Source organism: Rana temporaria, chromosome 8 (assembly GCF_905171775.1).
Source record: "Rana temporaria chromosome 8, aRanTem1.1, whole genome shotgun sequence".
Classification (NCBI taxonomy): domain Eukaryota; kingdom Metazoa; phylum Chordata; class Amphibia; order Anura; family Ranidae; genus Rana; species Rana temporaria.
In genome coordinates, this window is record NC_053496.1 from 189575188 (window position 1) to 189591133 (window position 15946).

Sequence of the window (15946 nt, forward strand, 5' to 3'; positions counted from 1 at the left end):
GAGGCGGGCCGGACCATGGAGTCACATGATCGCATGTACAGTTACTACGGAGCTACGAGGTATGAATCTGCATACATTTTTAAAAAAAGCACACAGAGCGATTGCCACTTAATGGATTACAAACCGCATTTATAAAAAAAAAAACATTTTAAAAGACCTGCTCGGAGCGATCTCCCGGGAGGGGCGGGGCAAGTCGGGATGACGTCACCCGACATCGATTATTGGGGTCACATGCATCGATGCCGAATCGGGGGGCCCCGAATCGCGATGCATCGTTGCATCGATTATATTCAACACCCCTACTGCCCATGATAGAAGCAGAATGGCTGAGGAAGGGGTAGAGTACCAGGGCGTACGAGGTATGTCCAAGGTACTTGGCTGAATACAGAAAATACTGGCGATACGTCATCTAAGTACCTTGGACATATCTCGTATGCCCTGGTACTCTACCCCTTACTCAGCCATTCTGCTTCTATTATGGGCAACACCCATGTCTTTCTCCCCATCTGCTCTGTTACCCTCACTGCCTTCTTTCTGATGGCTGAATACAGACAATACAGGAGATATGTCATCTAAGTACCTTGGACATACCTCATACGCCCTGGTACTCTACCCCTTCTTCAGCCATTCTGCTTCTATCATGGGCAACAACCGAGGAAGGGGTAGAGTACCAGGGCGTATGAGGTATGTCCAAGGTACTTAGATGACGTATCTCCTGTATTTTCTGTATTCAGCCATCAGGAAGAAGGCAGTGAGGGTAACAGAGCAGATGGGGAGAAAGACATGGGTGTTGCCCATTATAGAAGCAGAATGGCTGAGGAAGGGGTAGAGTACCAGGGCGTACGAGGTATGTCCGAGTTACTTAGATGACGTATCGCCAGTATTTTCTGTATTCAGCCATCAGAAAGAAGGCAGTGAGGGTAACAGAACGTATGAGGTATGTCCAAGGTACTTAGATGACGTATCGCCAGTATTTTCTGTATTCAGCCATCAGAAAGAAGGCAGTGAGGGTAACAGAGCAGATGAGGAGAAAGACATGGGTGTTGCCCATTATAGAAGCAGAATGACTGAGAAAGGGGTAGAGTACCAGGGCGTACGAGGTATGTCCGAGGTACTTGGCTGAATACAGAAAATACTGGAGATACGTCATCTAAGTACCTCGGACATACCTCATACGCCCTGGTACTCTACCCCTTTCTCAGTCATTCTGCTTCTATAATGGGCAACACCCATGTCTTTCTCCCCATCTGCTCTGTTACCCTCACTGCCTTCTTTCTGATGGCTGAATACAGAAAATACTGGACATACGTCATCTAAGTACCTCGGACATACCTCGTACGTTCCGTTATCCTCACTGCCTTCCTCCTGATGGCTGAATACAGAAAATACTGGAGATACGTCATCTATCAGGAAGAAGGCAGTGAGGGTAATAGAGCAGATGGGGAGAAAGATATGGGTGTTGCCCATTATAGAAGCAGAATGGCTGAGGAAGGGGTATAGTACCAGGGCGTACGAGGAATGTCCAAGGTACTTCGATGTCGTTCTGTATATCCAACGTCCTGATTAAAGTATATTCTGCACCCAGAAAGAAGGCAGTGAGGGTAACAGAGCAGATGGGGAGAAAGACATGGGTGTTGCCCATGATAGAAGCAGAATGGCTGAGGAAGGGGTAGAGTACCAGGGCGTACGAGGTATGTCCAAGGTACTGCGATGTCGTGCTGTATATCCAACGTCCTGATTAAAGTATATTCTGCACCCAGAAAGAAGGCAGTGAGGGTAACAGAGCAGATGGGGAGAAAGACATGGGTGTTGCCCATGATAGAAGCAGAATGGCTGAGGAAGGGGTAGAGTACCAGGGCGTACGAGGTATGTCCCCTTCCTGTTCCAACATGACTGCCCACCAGTGCACAAAGCAAGGTCCATAAAGACATGGATGAGCGAGTTTGGGGGTGGAGGAACTTGACTGGCCTGCACAGAGTCCTGACCTCAACCCGATAGAACGACTTTGGCTGCGAGCCAGGCCTTCTCATCCAACATCACAAATGCCCTTCTGGAAGAACGGTCAAACACTCCCATAGACACACCCCTAAACCTTGTGGACGGCCTTCCCAGAAGAGTTGAAGCTACGGACTAAGACTGGGAGGTCATTAAAGTTCATGTAAAGGCAGGTGTCCCAATACTTTTGACAACACGTGTATATTTATCAATTATATTTCATACTCAGTTTATAATATATTAGGATTTTTTTTTTTTTATGGTTTTATTCTTCAGCCCTGATGAAGGGGGATACGACCCCCGAAACTAGTTGGCTTTTTTCTCTACTCAAATTTTTCGTCCTCGGCAACAAAGACTTTTTAGAAGACTTGTGGCGTTCTCATCCATCTCCTCTCCTGGAAGAGTCACTCTTTGACGTCTTTGGTGATCTCTGAAGTTTTTTTTCCCCATGACGAAGATCAGAGGAGCGCTCAGCCGCGCGTTTTCTGGGCGTGAGCTCCATGATGTGTACGCAAAATCTGATTCATATCGAAGACGACATTTCCCGCACCTGGTGGGTTTTCTGATGCTGGGTAAGGCAAAACTTTCTTGAGAAACATTTCCCGCACTCAGGACAGCAATGCGGCTTCTCCCCCGTGTGCTTCATCTGATGTCTGTTGAGATGGGTCTTCGCTAAAAAACATTTCCCGCACTCAAGGCAGGAATACGGCCTCTCCCCCGTGTGGATTCTTCGATGAGTAACAAGGTCCCCGCTCCGTGTAAAACATTTCCCGCACTCGGCGCAGGAGAACGGCCTCTCTCCCGTGTGGGATCTTCGATGGACAACAAGTTGCGAGTTGCGCTTAAAACATTCTCCGCACTCGGGGCAGGGGTATGGCTTCACATCCGTGTGCAATCTCTGATGACTGTATAGGTGGCACTTCATATAAAAACTTTTCCCGCACTCAGCGCAGGAATACGGCCTCTCCCCCGAGTGGGACCTTTGATGCATAACAAGTTCTGATTTCTGGGCATAACATTTCCCGCACTCAGCGCAGGAATACGGCTTCTCCCCTGTGTGTATTCTCTGGTGTCTGGAAAGGTTGCATGCTTTTGAAAAACGTTTCCCGCACTCGGGGCAGGAATACGGTTTCTCCCCCGTGTGAGACCTCTGATGTACAGTGAGCTCGGTTTTACGTAGAAAACATTTCCCGCACTCCGAGCAAGAAAACGGTTTCTCCCCTGTGTGAGACATTTGGTGCGTGACAAGTTCAGATTTACTCCCGAAACATTTCCCGCACTCAGGACAGGAATGAGGCTTCTTCCCCGTGTGAGACCTCTGATGTATGACAAGTCCTATTTTCTGCGCGTAACATTTCCCGCACTCTGTGCAGGCATACGGCTTTTCCCCCGTGTGCAACATCCGGTGTCTGATGAGGTTGCACCCCTTTGAAAAACGTTTGCCGCACTCGGGGCAGGAATACGGCTTCTCCCCCGTGTGAGACCTCAGATGCACAATAAGGTCTGTTTTACTTACGAAACATTTCCTGCACTCGGAACAGGAATGAAGCTTCTCCCCCGTGTGAGTTCTCTGATGTACAATAAGATGATATTTATGTAGGAAACATTCCCCGCACATAGGACAGGAATGAGGCTCCTCCCCCAAGTGAGATCTCTGATGTACGGTAAGATTTTGTTCAGAGGTAAAACTTTCCCCACATTCAGGACAGGGAAATGGCTCCTCCCCGGTGTGAGATCTCTGATGTGTGGTAAGAGCTGATTCAGAGGTAATACTTTCCCCACATTCAGGACAGGGAAATGGCTCCTCCCCGGTGTGAGATCTCTGATGTGTGGTAAGAGCTGATTCAGAGGTAATACTTTCCCCACATTCAGGACAGGGAAATGGCTCCTCCCCGGTGTGAGATCTCTGATGTGTGGTAAGAGCTGATTCAGAGGCAAAACTTTCCCCACATTCAGGACAGGGAAATGGCTCCTCCCCGGTGTGAGATCTCTGATGTGTGGTAAGAGCTGATTCAGAGCTAAAACTTTCCCCACATTCAGGACAGGGAAATGGCTCCTCCCCGGTGTGAGATCTCTGATGTGTGGTAAGAGCTGATTCAGAGGTAAAACTTTCCCCACATTCAGGACAGGGTAATGGCTCCTCCCCCTGAACTCCACCACCACCACCTCTCACAGTACGAGGTTCCTCAGAGGGATTCCATGGTCTCTCCGCACTGTGAAGTCCTTCATCCATAGAGGAGCTCATTGCCTTTTCTACTCCACAACCTCCTGTGATCTCCTCCTCTTCCATTTTACAACCTGGAGATAAAACGAGACGATTCTTCGAGGGTTTCTCCATGGCGTGTCCTGGGAAAATACAAAAACACCATCAATAGATATGAGAGGGTTCCTTCACTTCCATCAAGATTCCATCTGGATCAGGTGAGGAGATGTTCTCGGTGGAGGCCCCAACCAGATAGGGCTCCTCCCCTCTCCAAAAGGTCAGAAAGACCACCGATCCTCCTCCCAGATCACTTCTACGTCTTGTGATAGGAGAAGGAACCCGTAAGGGCCGGAGGACATAGTATATGACCCACCTGTGCTGATCTCTGTAGGAGTGTCCTCCTCTATAAATGTCCCCGTTATTCCATCCTCCTCCATAGACTGCTGATCATCCCTCACATACGTCTCTTCTTCTTCTGATTTCACCTCAACTTCTATATCGATTGGATCTCCACTCTAAACCAAGAGAATGAGAGAAAATAACATACAGGAGATCACATAGAAAATATCATTGTGTAGAATCCACACATCGTCTCCACTAGGGATGAGCCGAACACCCCCCCCCCCCCCCCACCAGAACCTGCGAACACACTAAAAGCTTGTGTGAACTTTAGAACCCCATTAAAGTCTACAGGACTCGAACGTTTGAAATCTAAAGTGCTAATTTTAAAGGCTAATATGCAAGTTCTTGTCCTAAAAAGTGTTTGGGGACCCGGGTCCTGCCCCAGGGGAGTGTTTGGGGACCCGGGTCCTGCCCCAGGGGAGTGTTTGGGGACCGGGTCCTGCCCCAGGGGGGTGTTTGGGGACCCGGGTAATGACCCAGGGGACATGTATCAATGCAAAAAAAAAGTTTTCAAAACTGCAGTTTTTTCGGGAGCAGTGATTTTAAATGACTATTTATCCTTCAGAAATGACAGTTTGTGCAGGGACTGTTCTAAACACGGGAAACAAGCGCTGCTTTACAGGCATACTATAGACACCCCCCAGGTATGAAATTTAAAGGAATATTTCACTTTTATTGTTTCACTTTAAGCATTATCAAAATCACTGCTCCCGAAAAAACAACTTTTGCAAAAAACTGTTTTTGCATTGATACATGTCCCCTGGGGCAGGACCCGGGTCCCCAAACACGTTTTAGGACAAGAACTTGCATATTAGCCTTTATAATTAGCACTTTAGATTTCTCCCATAGACTTCTAAAGGGTGTTCTGCGGCTTTTCGAATTTGCCGCGAACACCCCAAATTGTTCGTTGTTCGGCAAACAGGCAATGTTCGAGTCGAACATGAGTTTGACTCGAACTCGAAGCTGATCCCTAGTCTCAACATGTCAGACTGTTCAATCACTTTATGTTCCCGACCCTCAACTCCACCTACCTGATGATGGTGGGGGATGGTGTGACCTTCCTGTGTGGAATCCCGGGAATACAGAGGACGGGGACATCTCTCTGGGGGGTTCCTGGTATTAGGTGGCTCCATCATATCCTTGTGTCCTTCTGAAAGCTCCTCCATCACTCCATACTCCTCATCCTCCTCTTCTTTAACATCAATATTATAATCCCTGAGGTTTCCACTCTGAATATATAATAAAACATTCATTATAATAAACATGTTTGTGTATAAATCATAACCACCAATAATTGTTCCTCATCTACCTGATGATGGTGGGGGATGGAGTGACCTTCCTGTGTGGAATCCCGGCAATACAGAGGACGGGGACATCTCTCTGGTGGGTTCCCATTACTGGATCCATCTGTAGGAAACACACACACTGACTGAATACATTGTTTCTATGTGTTTATCAGATGATGGGGGATCTAGGTGGAGCCTCCGTACTGCTCTCTCCTTTACAATAAAGTCTCCTCTTACCCGGTGATGTGAGGGGCGGCTGATTGTCCATCATGACGTCCTTGTAGAGATCCTTGTGTCCTTCTAAATACTTCTACAGAGAGAAATAGAAAGTGACACGTCCTATCAACTAGACACACACAATGATACAATCACCATCGAGAAACATCCCTTGGCCTAGAATTCCCAGAATCCTCCTCACCTCTCCTGTCAGCAGCTCCATCATCTTCTTGGTGACTTCTAGAATCTTCTCCATGTTGTGTCTCTCAGGTTTTAGGGAGTCACATGGAGGCACTGTGATGGTCATGTGATCACCTGATTTCACAAGAGGAAATCTCTGTATTGAGGAACCAATAGAAAGATCATGTTAGAATCCCAGAATCCTCCTCACCTCTCAGGTCAGGTCTGTGTATTATTAATAGAGATAAGAGTGATGTCATGTGACCTCCCAGAATCCTCCTCACCTCTCCGGTCAGGTCTGTGTTTTATTAATAGAGATAAGAGTGATGTCATGTGACCTCCCAGAATCCTCCTCACCTCTCCGGTCAGGTCTGTATTATTAATAGAGATAAGAGTGATGTCATGTGACCTCCCAGAATCCTCCTCACCTCTCCGCTCAGCTGGTAGATGATCTCTAGGGTGAAGTCTAGTATTATCTCGGTGATGTAACTCCGGACCTCCTCCATCCTCATGTTTGCAGTCATGTGATGAACACAGGTTTCTGCCTAGACAGGTAAAAATGATAATTGATAACAGAGAATTATCTGGATTGTATTGGAGGAATACTAATAAAATGTGGAGTGGGGGGGGGGGGGATTTATGATCTCACAAATGGGATCTCTAAACTCCCATCTGGAGACACTTTAAAAGAAGTCATAATTACCTATATATGGTTTATCCGAATATTGCTTTTGATGGAAGTCACCTCACTCCCAGAGGAGAGGATTCTGACAACTTGGTTTTGCAAAATTATGCCAATTGGACCTCTGGGATGCCACACCTCCTGGCCTGAATGACCACATACGTTTTGCCCCTTTTCTATAATGTATGGGTGATGGACCTCATTCTTCATAAATAGATGTTTCCTCCTTGCATTTGGTGTCTATATTGTATATGCAGCACCCATTTTCCCTTCGTTGAGGTGGATGAGGACCCCCAGGTGGCTCGGTGGGCTCGTATTTCGAAACCTCAGGGTGGGATCCTTGACTCTGAGCAATGGAAGATGTTGAGCGCCGGTACCCAAAGGCAACACATATTCAACTCCGCATTTCTGTAAGAGAAACCCGGGTAACAAGCGCGCACTGGTGCGCAGGCGTGAACATTCTAAGAGATGCACAAGAAAGGACAGGTACTGGCGCTTGCTTGGGCATGATCCGGAGCACGCATACATGTGCGCGCATTGGCGCCAATCTGCCCATTTAAACTTGCCAGTGACATGCACACTTTGCTGAGTGGTCTTTTCAGCTAGTGTCAGTTTAGCCGATCTGTAACAGTTTCCTGTATCCCGACCTGGCTTGCCTGAACCTCCCTGTTGACCTCTGCCTGCCTACTTGTGACCCCGACCTGTGCTTGACTCCGCTTCTGCCTAATGTTCCTGTGCCTCATTTCCCAACTGTGTACCGAACCTGGCCTGTGTCCCGTCTTTGCCCCTACCTCACGTCCTGGTACCTGCTCTGTCCGGCTGTTGATGACCCGCTGGCTCGCGTCCCAGCTACGCCTCCACCTGCTGATTCAGCGACACGGAGCTCCTGTTCTCAGTTCCGGCCCAGCGCTCTCCAGTCACCTGGTTCCTGCCAAGACCCAGCCAGAGCCATCTGCTACAGCGGCCCTCCTGCCACTCTGTGTCCTTTACGCCCCGTCACCACTGCCAGGGGTGTTGGACAGGAGGTGCAAGAGAAGCCCCCTCTACAGTTCGATCTCCACCAGGTACGTGCCAATTTCTAACTACAGCCAATACAGAGACAAGGGCCTTTAAACCAAAACCAGCAATCTGTGCTCTGTAAAATGCCACCAGACGTCATGCATACCATAAGAATGAGCCACTCCAATTGCCTGCAACTTGTACCCAGATCACCAGAACATTGGTCATCTCAAGATGTTCCATGAAGGCAACTGTGACGAACCCAGGACTATGTCCGCCGTCAATGCTTCCTTTTTCCAGGACCAGCACTATCCAAGACTCGTTAACCCCCCCAGTCACCAGACCACACCAGTCTTAGAGTACATCAGGAATAGCTTTTTATTTGAGATCTCACACAAATATATACACAAGGAGGACAATACAAACTGTAACCAGAAACCAAATTAACATGAGCTAGCCTAGGTGACTCAGAGGCATGAGCTTTCAGTTCCTAGCCTTGCTGTCTCCTAGCTCCCTAACTACAATACACATTATCATAAATCAACACAGAACTCCTTCACACAATAGCAACGTTAATTAACACAAACAACAATGGGTGAAAGACACTAGCCTTATTTACAATAAACACATTATAGCCGACAACAGACAGACAGGTGGGAGCCCCAACATCATGAAGCCATCACTATAATATGGCCTATACAGGGTTGCCACAGTCTGTGTGTTTTGGGGGGGACATGGACTTGAATCCAAAGTAACATTACTTCAAGGTCCCCACCTCGAAAAGCGTATTGTTCCCTTAAAATCCAAGGCCCATAATCAGAAGGAAAGAGGCTAGCATTCAGTCCTCTCCAAAAGCCTCTGTCCCGGCTAGGTCTGTCACAGCAACCATGTTCCAGCTTCACTCCTCCTGGATATACCCCTTCACTAAAGAAACGTATATTTCGGGAGGCCCCCCGAGTGTATTGGTTGTTACGTCAGCTCCTGCTGCTACAGGGTCCACCGCTCACCTACTAGCTTTGCAGAGATCCCTCGCCAATACACCACCTCATCCCACCAGTCTCCACTTATAGACTACTGGGGGGTTCACTTTACAGGCCCTATGTTGGATAGGAGCATTTCCCACTTCCATGACCACTATGGTGGCCCAGACGCAGTGACAGCTGGGACCAGCGAGACACCAGTGCCCCGGTGTTCTATTGGGTGCACCAGGGAGCTTATTATCACCATTCTGAATGTCCTCAATCCAACATAATGCAATGGGTCGGTCGGCGGCAAGCCTGCTGAACGTGGCCCATTCCAGAAAACGGGGAAGCGTCACAAATACCCTGCAGCGGCGTGCATTGCAGCATGCTTGTTTGGGGTTAAAACAGGCGGTGAGGTAGTGTTACATTGCCTCCTCACTGCCACCTCTGAAAAGGCACCTGAATGCAGATTGTTTTTCAGAGGAGTGAAAGGTTAAGACGCATGGCTACATTAAGAATTGCAAAAACGATCTGAGGCATTAGAGCAGGGGGGTCTCTAAACTTTCTATACAAAGGACCAGTTTACTGTCCTTCAGACTTTAGGGGGGCTGCACCGTGGCCAGTGGGAATAGAACATTTTGCTGCCACCGGTGGGAGTAAACGTTGCGCCATCTTTGGTATTAGAGGGGAGGAAAAGTTGTTGGTGTCAGTGGGAAGAAATGGCACCCCATTTTTGGTGTCAGAGGGTAGAATAGTGTCTCATATTAGTGGGATACATATAGGTAGATTCGGAAAGAATTAGGCCGGCTTATCAGTAGATAAGCCGACCTAACTCTGAATCTATGCCGGCGTTTGTTTAAGCGTATGCTCAAACAGAGATACGCTTAAACAAAGCTAAGATAGGCCGGCTTGCGCCATTCTATCTTAGCTGGCAATGTTTCTGATGGCCGCTAGATGGCGCTTCCATTGCGGCCGGTGTAGATTATGTAAATGAGGGGATACGCCGATTTACGAACGTACGCCAGGCCTACGCCGTCGAATTACGTTTGTTTCCGTAAGGGATAGGCAGCCTAAAGTTAGAGCTATGCTCTAGTGGACTAGTAATGTTAAAGTATGGCCGCCGTTCCCGCCGCGAGGTTCGAATTTTTTACGTTGTTTGCGCAAGTCGTCCGCGAATCGGGAGTTACGTCGTTTACGTCCACGTCTAAATCATTAGGCCCGTACGGCGTACTTAGCCGCAATGCGCACTGGGAAATGTAGTAGCCCGGCACATGCGCAGTGTCAAAAAACGTGAGGTCAAGCCTCATTTCCATACAACACGCCCCCCTCCAACCAATTTGAATTAGGCGCCCTTACGCCCGCTTGTTTGAGGCTACGCCGCCGTAGATTAGCAGGTAAGTAGATTGAGAATCACTACTAGCCTAGTTAATTTACGGCAGTGTAGCCTAAACACACTAGGCTAGGCCGCCCTAAAGTAAAGCCCATCTACCTGAATCTACCTAATAGTGCCCCAAGTGTCGGTTAAGGCAGGTAAAGGTCCTACATATGGCCCCTGGGCCGCAGTTTGGAGACCCCTAGTACAGACTGATGAGGCGATTGGTGGGAATGGTGACACATCGCCAAAATGAGGAGAATGTTCCGGCCCCGTAAGCGGTGAAATGTTCTGACCCCAAAGGGGTTAATCTACGTTTCCACACTATATATGTGTGTATCATCATCTGCTTGAGATAAAAGATGTCACAGTGACTATGGAGGAAGAGGACGGACATGACGGGGGTTACTGGGTGTAAATAGAAGATAAGATCTTATTACCTCCTCTGCTGAGTCTTCCAGCGATGCCTCCTCTCTAATTCCTCCCGACTCACCTCTCACCCGGAACTTCCCATTTATACCTGACATCACTTCCTGTCTGTGCCTGACATCACTTCCTGTCTTCCATAGCGACTTTCTGTCTGGGTAGATCACCACCTTGTGAAGCTCAGAGGACCTGCAGCCCATGAGAAACGTCTCGTAGTGTGACCACGGCCTTGTACTGTGTGTGTATGTATTGTATATCCTTATAGATGGGGGTCACCCTTATATTTAAGTGGGAAAATAAAACAACAAAACCCAAATCGAGTTCTTAGATCAACTAACCAAAAATGATTACAAATTCCCAAAGCCCGATATAAGACCAAAGGAGAACGTCGTTTTTCAGTTCAAGGACCTCGACTATGGAACGCTTTACCAACTAATATCTGAATGGAAATTGACCACCTGGCCTTCAGAAAAAAACTAAAGACCCATCTATTCTGAGGGTTAAACAGAAGGAAAATGGATGCCAAGCGCCTTGAGGCGATTCAGTTCGCATTTGTAGCGCTATATAAGTAATTAACTCACTCATCTCCACTCCCACCAAGGGGGAGAGAAATATGATTGGGATGAGTGGAGGGATTTCAAGGCAATTTTCAATGTCAGCGTCCTAGCTCTCTCTAGCGGAAAGGCCTTTTGACTTGGTCATCCAGACCATCTAACAGGTGCTCCTGTACACGCTCTGGCTGCCCTGTTCAGCCTCTCTGACTCCTGGGAAAAGGATTGGGGCACCACCAACCCCCTATGCAGAGACCTCCTGTCTCTCTGTGAAGGCCAGTCAAGTTCCTCCACCCCAAACTTGCTCATCCATGTCTTTATGGACCTTGCTTTGTGCACTGGTCCAAATCATTTGGTGGAGGGGGGATTATGGTGTGGGGGAGAGGAGGGATTATGGTGTGGGGGAGAGGAGGGATTATGGTGTGGGGGGAGGGGGGGATTATGGTGGGTTTTTTTTTTTCAGGTGTTGGGCTTGGCGCCTTAGTTCCAGCGAAGGGATCTCTTAGGCCTCGTACACACGAGGGGACATGTCCGATGAAAACGGTCCGCGGACCGTTTTTTATCAGACATGTCCGCTCGGAGATTTCGGTCTGATGGTTGTACACACCATAAACCGAAATCCGCGTGGACAGGATACGCGGTGACGTGGCCGCGCCGATGACGCGGCGACGTGAGCGACCCTGGAAGGTCAATGCTTCCACGCATGCGTCGAATCACTTTGACGCATGCGAGGGCTTTCGGCCGAGCGGACATGTCCGGTGAGTCGTACAGACGATCGAACATGTCCGACGGACCGGCTTCCAGCGGACATGTTTTTTAGCATGCCAAGAAACATTTGTCCGCTGGAAACTGTCCGATCCGCCGTAAAATTGTCCGGTCGGCCGTACACACGACCGACATGTTCGGACGTGTGTACGAGGCCTAAAGGCATCAGCATACTAAGACATTTTGGACAATTTCACGGTCCCAACTTTGTGGGAACAGTTTGCGACGTCATTTACCGCAATGCACGTCGGGAAATTTTCCCGACGGAGCATGCGCAGTACGTTCGGCGCGGGAACGCGCCTAATTGAAACGATCCACGCCCCCTACGGGATCATTTAAATTACGCGCGCTTACGCCGGCCCCTTTTACGAAACGCCGCCGCAAATTACGGAGCAAATGCTTCGTGAATGAAGCGTAGCTCCAGTAATTTACGGAGGCGTAGCGTAAAAACGGTACGCTGCGCCGCCGTAGCAGTGCGCGCCCCTAGCTGAATCTACCCCACGGTGTGTGGGCATCACTTATTCGAATGACAGATGGGTGTGGCTAATGATAGGGGAGAGTGTGCTCCGTCCCTGTGTGAGATCTCGACTTTCCCGCACTCCGAACACTAACACACCTCAAGGGTCGTGTGGGACCTCTGATGTCTGGAAAGATTGGACTTCTGCGAAAAACATTTCCCGCACTCGGGGCAGGAATACGGCTTCTCCCCCGTGTGGCATCTCCGATGTGCGTCAAGGTGTGGTTTACGTACAAAACACCTCCCGCACACCGGGCAGGGATACGGCTTCTCACCCGTGTGGGATCTGCGGTGTATTACAAGGTCTGATTTCCGTAGATAACATTTCCCGCACTCGGGGCAGGAATGTGGCTTCTCACCCCTGTGGCATATTTGATGCCCGTCAAGATGGGACTTCCGCGAAAAACTTTTCCCGCACTCAGGACAGGAATATGGCCTCTCCTCTGTGTGACATCTCCGGTGTAAATCAAGAAATGGTTTACGCATAAAACATTTCCCACACTCGGGACAGGAATAGGGCTTCTGACCAATATGACAACCCCGGTGTCTATCAAGAATCGGTTTACGTACAAAACATTGTCCGCACTCAGGGCAGGAATATGGCTTCTCCCCCGTGTGATATCGTTGATGTGTAATAAGGTCTGATTTCCGTTGATAACATTTTCCGCACTCAAGGCAGGAGTGCGGCTTCTCGCCGGTGTGGCACATTTGATGTCCAGTAAGATGGGACTTCCGAGAAAAACACTTCCCGCACTTGGGACAGGGATACGGCTTCTCACCTGTGTGCAATCTCTGATGTCTGCAAAGATGTGACTTAGCTGAAAAACATTTCCCGCACTCAGAACAGGAATACGGCCTTTCTCCTGTGTGAGATTTTTGATGTATGACAAGTTCTGTTTTCCGTGTATAACATTTCCCGCACTCAGAACAGGAATGCGGCTTCTTGTCTTTGTGGCATTTTTGATGTACAGAAATGTTGGACTTCCCAGAATTTTTGTTCCCAGACTCACCACAGAAATACGGCTTCTCAATTGTGTGAGATCTTTGATGTCTGACAAGTCGTATTTTTTCATGAAAGCACTTCCCGCACTCAGGACAGGAAAACCTTTTATGTATTGGAAGGACGGCACTGTCCCGCACAGTCTGAAGTTCCTCAGGATAAGAGGAATACGATGGTCCGGCACCGTCCCGCACAGTCTGAGGTTCCTCAGGATAAGAGGAATACGATGGTCCGGCACCGTCCCGCACAGTCTGAGGTTCCTCGGGATAAGAGGAATACGATGGTCCGGCACTGTCCCGCACAGTCTGAGGTTCCTCAGGATATGAGGAATACGATGGTCCGGCACCGTCCCGCACAGTCTGAGGTTCCTCAGGATAAGAGCAATACGATGGTCCGACACCGTCCCGCACAGTCTGAGGTTCCTCAGGATATGAGGAATACGATGGTCCGGCACCGTCCCGCACAGTCTGAGGTTCCTCAGGATAAGAGGAATACGATGGTCCGGCACCGTCCCGCACAGTCTGAGGTTCCTCAGGATAAGAGGAATACGATGGTCCGGCACCATCCAGCACAGTCTGAGGTTCCTCAGGATAAGAGGAATACGATGGTCCGGCACCATCCCGCACAGTCTGAGGTTCCTCAGGATAAGAGGAATACGATGGTCCGGCACCGTCCCGCACAGTCTGAGGTTCCTCAGGATAAGAGGAATACGATGGTCCATCTACACTGTGTGGTGCCGGATGGACATTTGAGGTAGTCGGGTTTTCTCCTGGACTATACTGTGTGATGTCCTCATCTTCTACTTTACAGTCTGGAGACAAAGTGAGACAATCCTCTGAGGTTTTCCTCATCTCCCGTCCATCTACTAAAATAGAAATACAAAGATTATTACTAGACATGAGCTAATTGGTTCCCCTAACCCAGGACTCCGCCCACATCAGGCAGCTTTGTCTCTGAGGATCTTACAATTCCCCCCTCAAGGTAACTAGTAAATGGCTCCTCATGACCTCCACTTAGCTTATTTTTGTGCTTATAGACTCAGTCAGTGAAAAGTTTACTTCATAACCTGGACCAATCAGTGAGCAGTATGGGTGGAGGAATGGATTTAGTGTTAATGACCCACCTGTGCTGATCTCTGTAGGAGTGTCCTCCTCTATAAATGTCCCCGTTATTCCATCCTCCTCCATAGACTGCTGATCATCCCTCACATACGTCTCTTCTTCTTCTGATTTCACCTCAAATTCTATATCGATTGGATCTCCACTCTAAATCAAAAGAATGAGAGATTATAAAATCTTGTACGGAGGTCATTCATCATCACTATAAGTCACTTTTGTGTTCTAGATGCTCCGTCCCACCAACCTTGTAAAGATGAGGGATGGTGTGACCTTCCTGTGTGGAATCCCGGGAATACAGAGGACGGGGACATCTCTCTGGGGGGTTCCTGGTATTAGGTGGCTGCATCATATCCTTGTGTCCTTCTGAAAACTCCTCCATCACTCCATACTCCTCATCCTCCTCTTTATACTCTTCTTTAATATCAGTATTATCATCCCCGAGGTTTCCACTCTGAAAGGTACAATAAAACATCAATTGTAACAAACATGTTTGTGTATAAATCATAACCACCAATAATTGTTCCTCATCTACCTGATGATGGTGGGGGATGGTGTGACCTTCCTGTGTGGAATCCCGGGAATACAGAGGACGGGGACATCTCTCTGGTGGGTTCCCATTACTGGATCCATCTGTAGGAAACACACACACTGACTGAATACATTGTTTCTATGTGTTTATCAGATGATGGGGGATCTAGGTGGAGCCTCCGTACTGCTCTCTCCTTTACAATAAAGTTTCCTCTTACCCGGTGATGTGAGGGGCGGCTGATTGTCCATCATGACGTCCTTGTAGAGATCCTTGTGTCCTTCTAAATACTCCCACTCCTCCATGGAGAAATAGACAGTGACATCCTGACACCTTATAGGAACCTGACACACACAATGATACAGTCACCATCCAGACACATCCCTTGTCTGTTACTGGATAATGTCCCAGAATCCTCCTCACCTCTCCTGTCAGCAGCTCCATCATCTTCTTGGTGACTTCTAGAATCTTCTCCATGTTGTGTCTCTCGGGTTTTAGGGAGTCACATGGAGGCACTGTGATGGTCCTGTGATCACCTGACTTCACAAGAGGAAATCTCTGTATTGGAGAACCAATAGGAATATCATGTTAGAATCCCAGAATCCTCCTCACCTCTCCGGTCAGGTCTGTGTATTATTAATAGAGATAAGAGTGATGTCATGTGACCTCCCAGAATCCTCCTCACCTCTCCGGTCAGGTCTGTATTATTAATAGAGATAAGAGTGATGTCATGTGACCTCCCAGAA

The 15946-nt window shown here is 48.4% G+C and overlaps 1 protein-coding gene across 1 annotated transcript; it reads right to left on the reverse strand.

Moving 5' to 3' along the window:
- Positions 1-2130: 2130 nt before the first annotated feature.
- Positions 2131-4607, reverse strand: LOC120909758 (zinc finger protein 260-like). The gene is made up of 2 exons (XM_040321487.1): positions 4572-4607; positions 2131-4341 (listed from the first exon to the last, which is right to left on the reverse strand). Exon 2 carries the CDS (start codon positions 4331-4333, stop codon positions 2519-2521), a length of 1815 nt encoding a protein of 604 aa, XP_040177421.1. The 5' UTR covers positions 4334-4341; positions 4572-4607; the 3' UTR covers positions 2131-2518.
- Positions 4608-15946: the final 11339 nt, after the last annotated feature.

Bases quoted from the DNA above. Each gene is read 5' to 3' on its own strand.
- LOC120909758 (XM_040321487.1), bottom strand. From the start codon at position 4,333: ATGGAGAAACCCTCGAAGAATCGTCTCGTTTTATCTCCAGGTTGTAAA.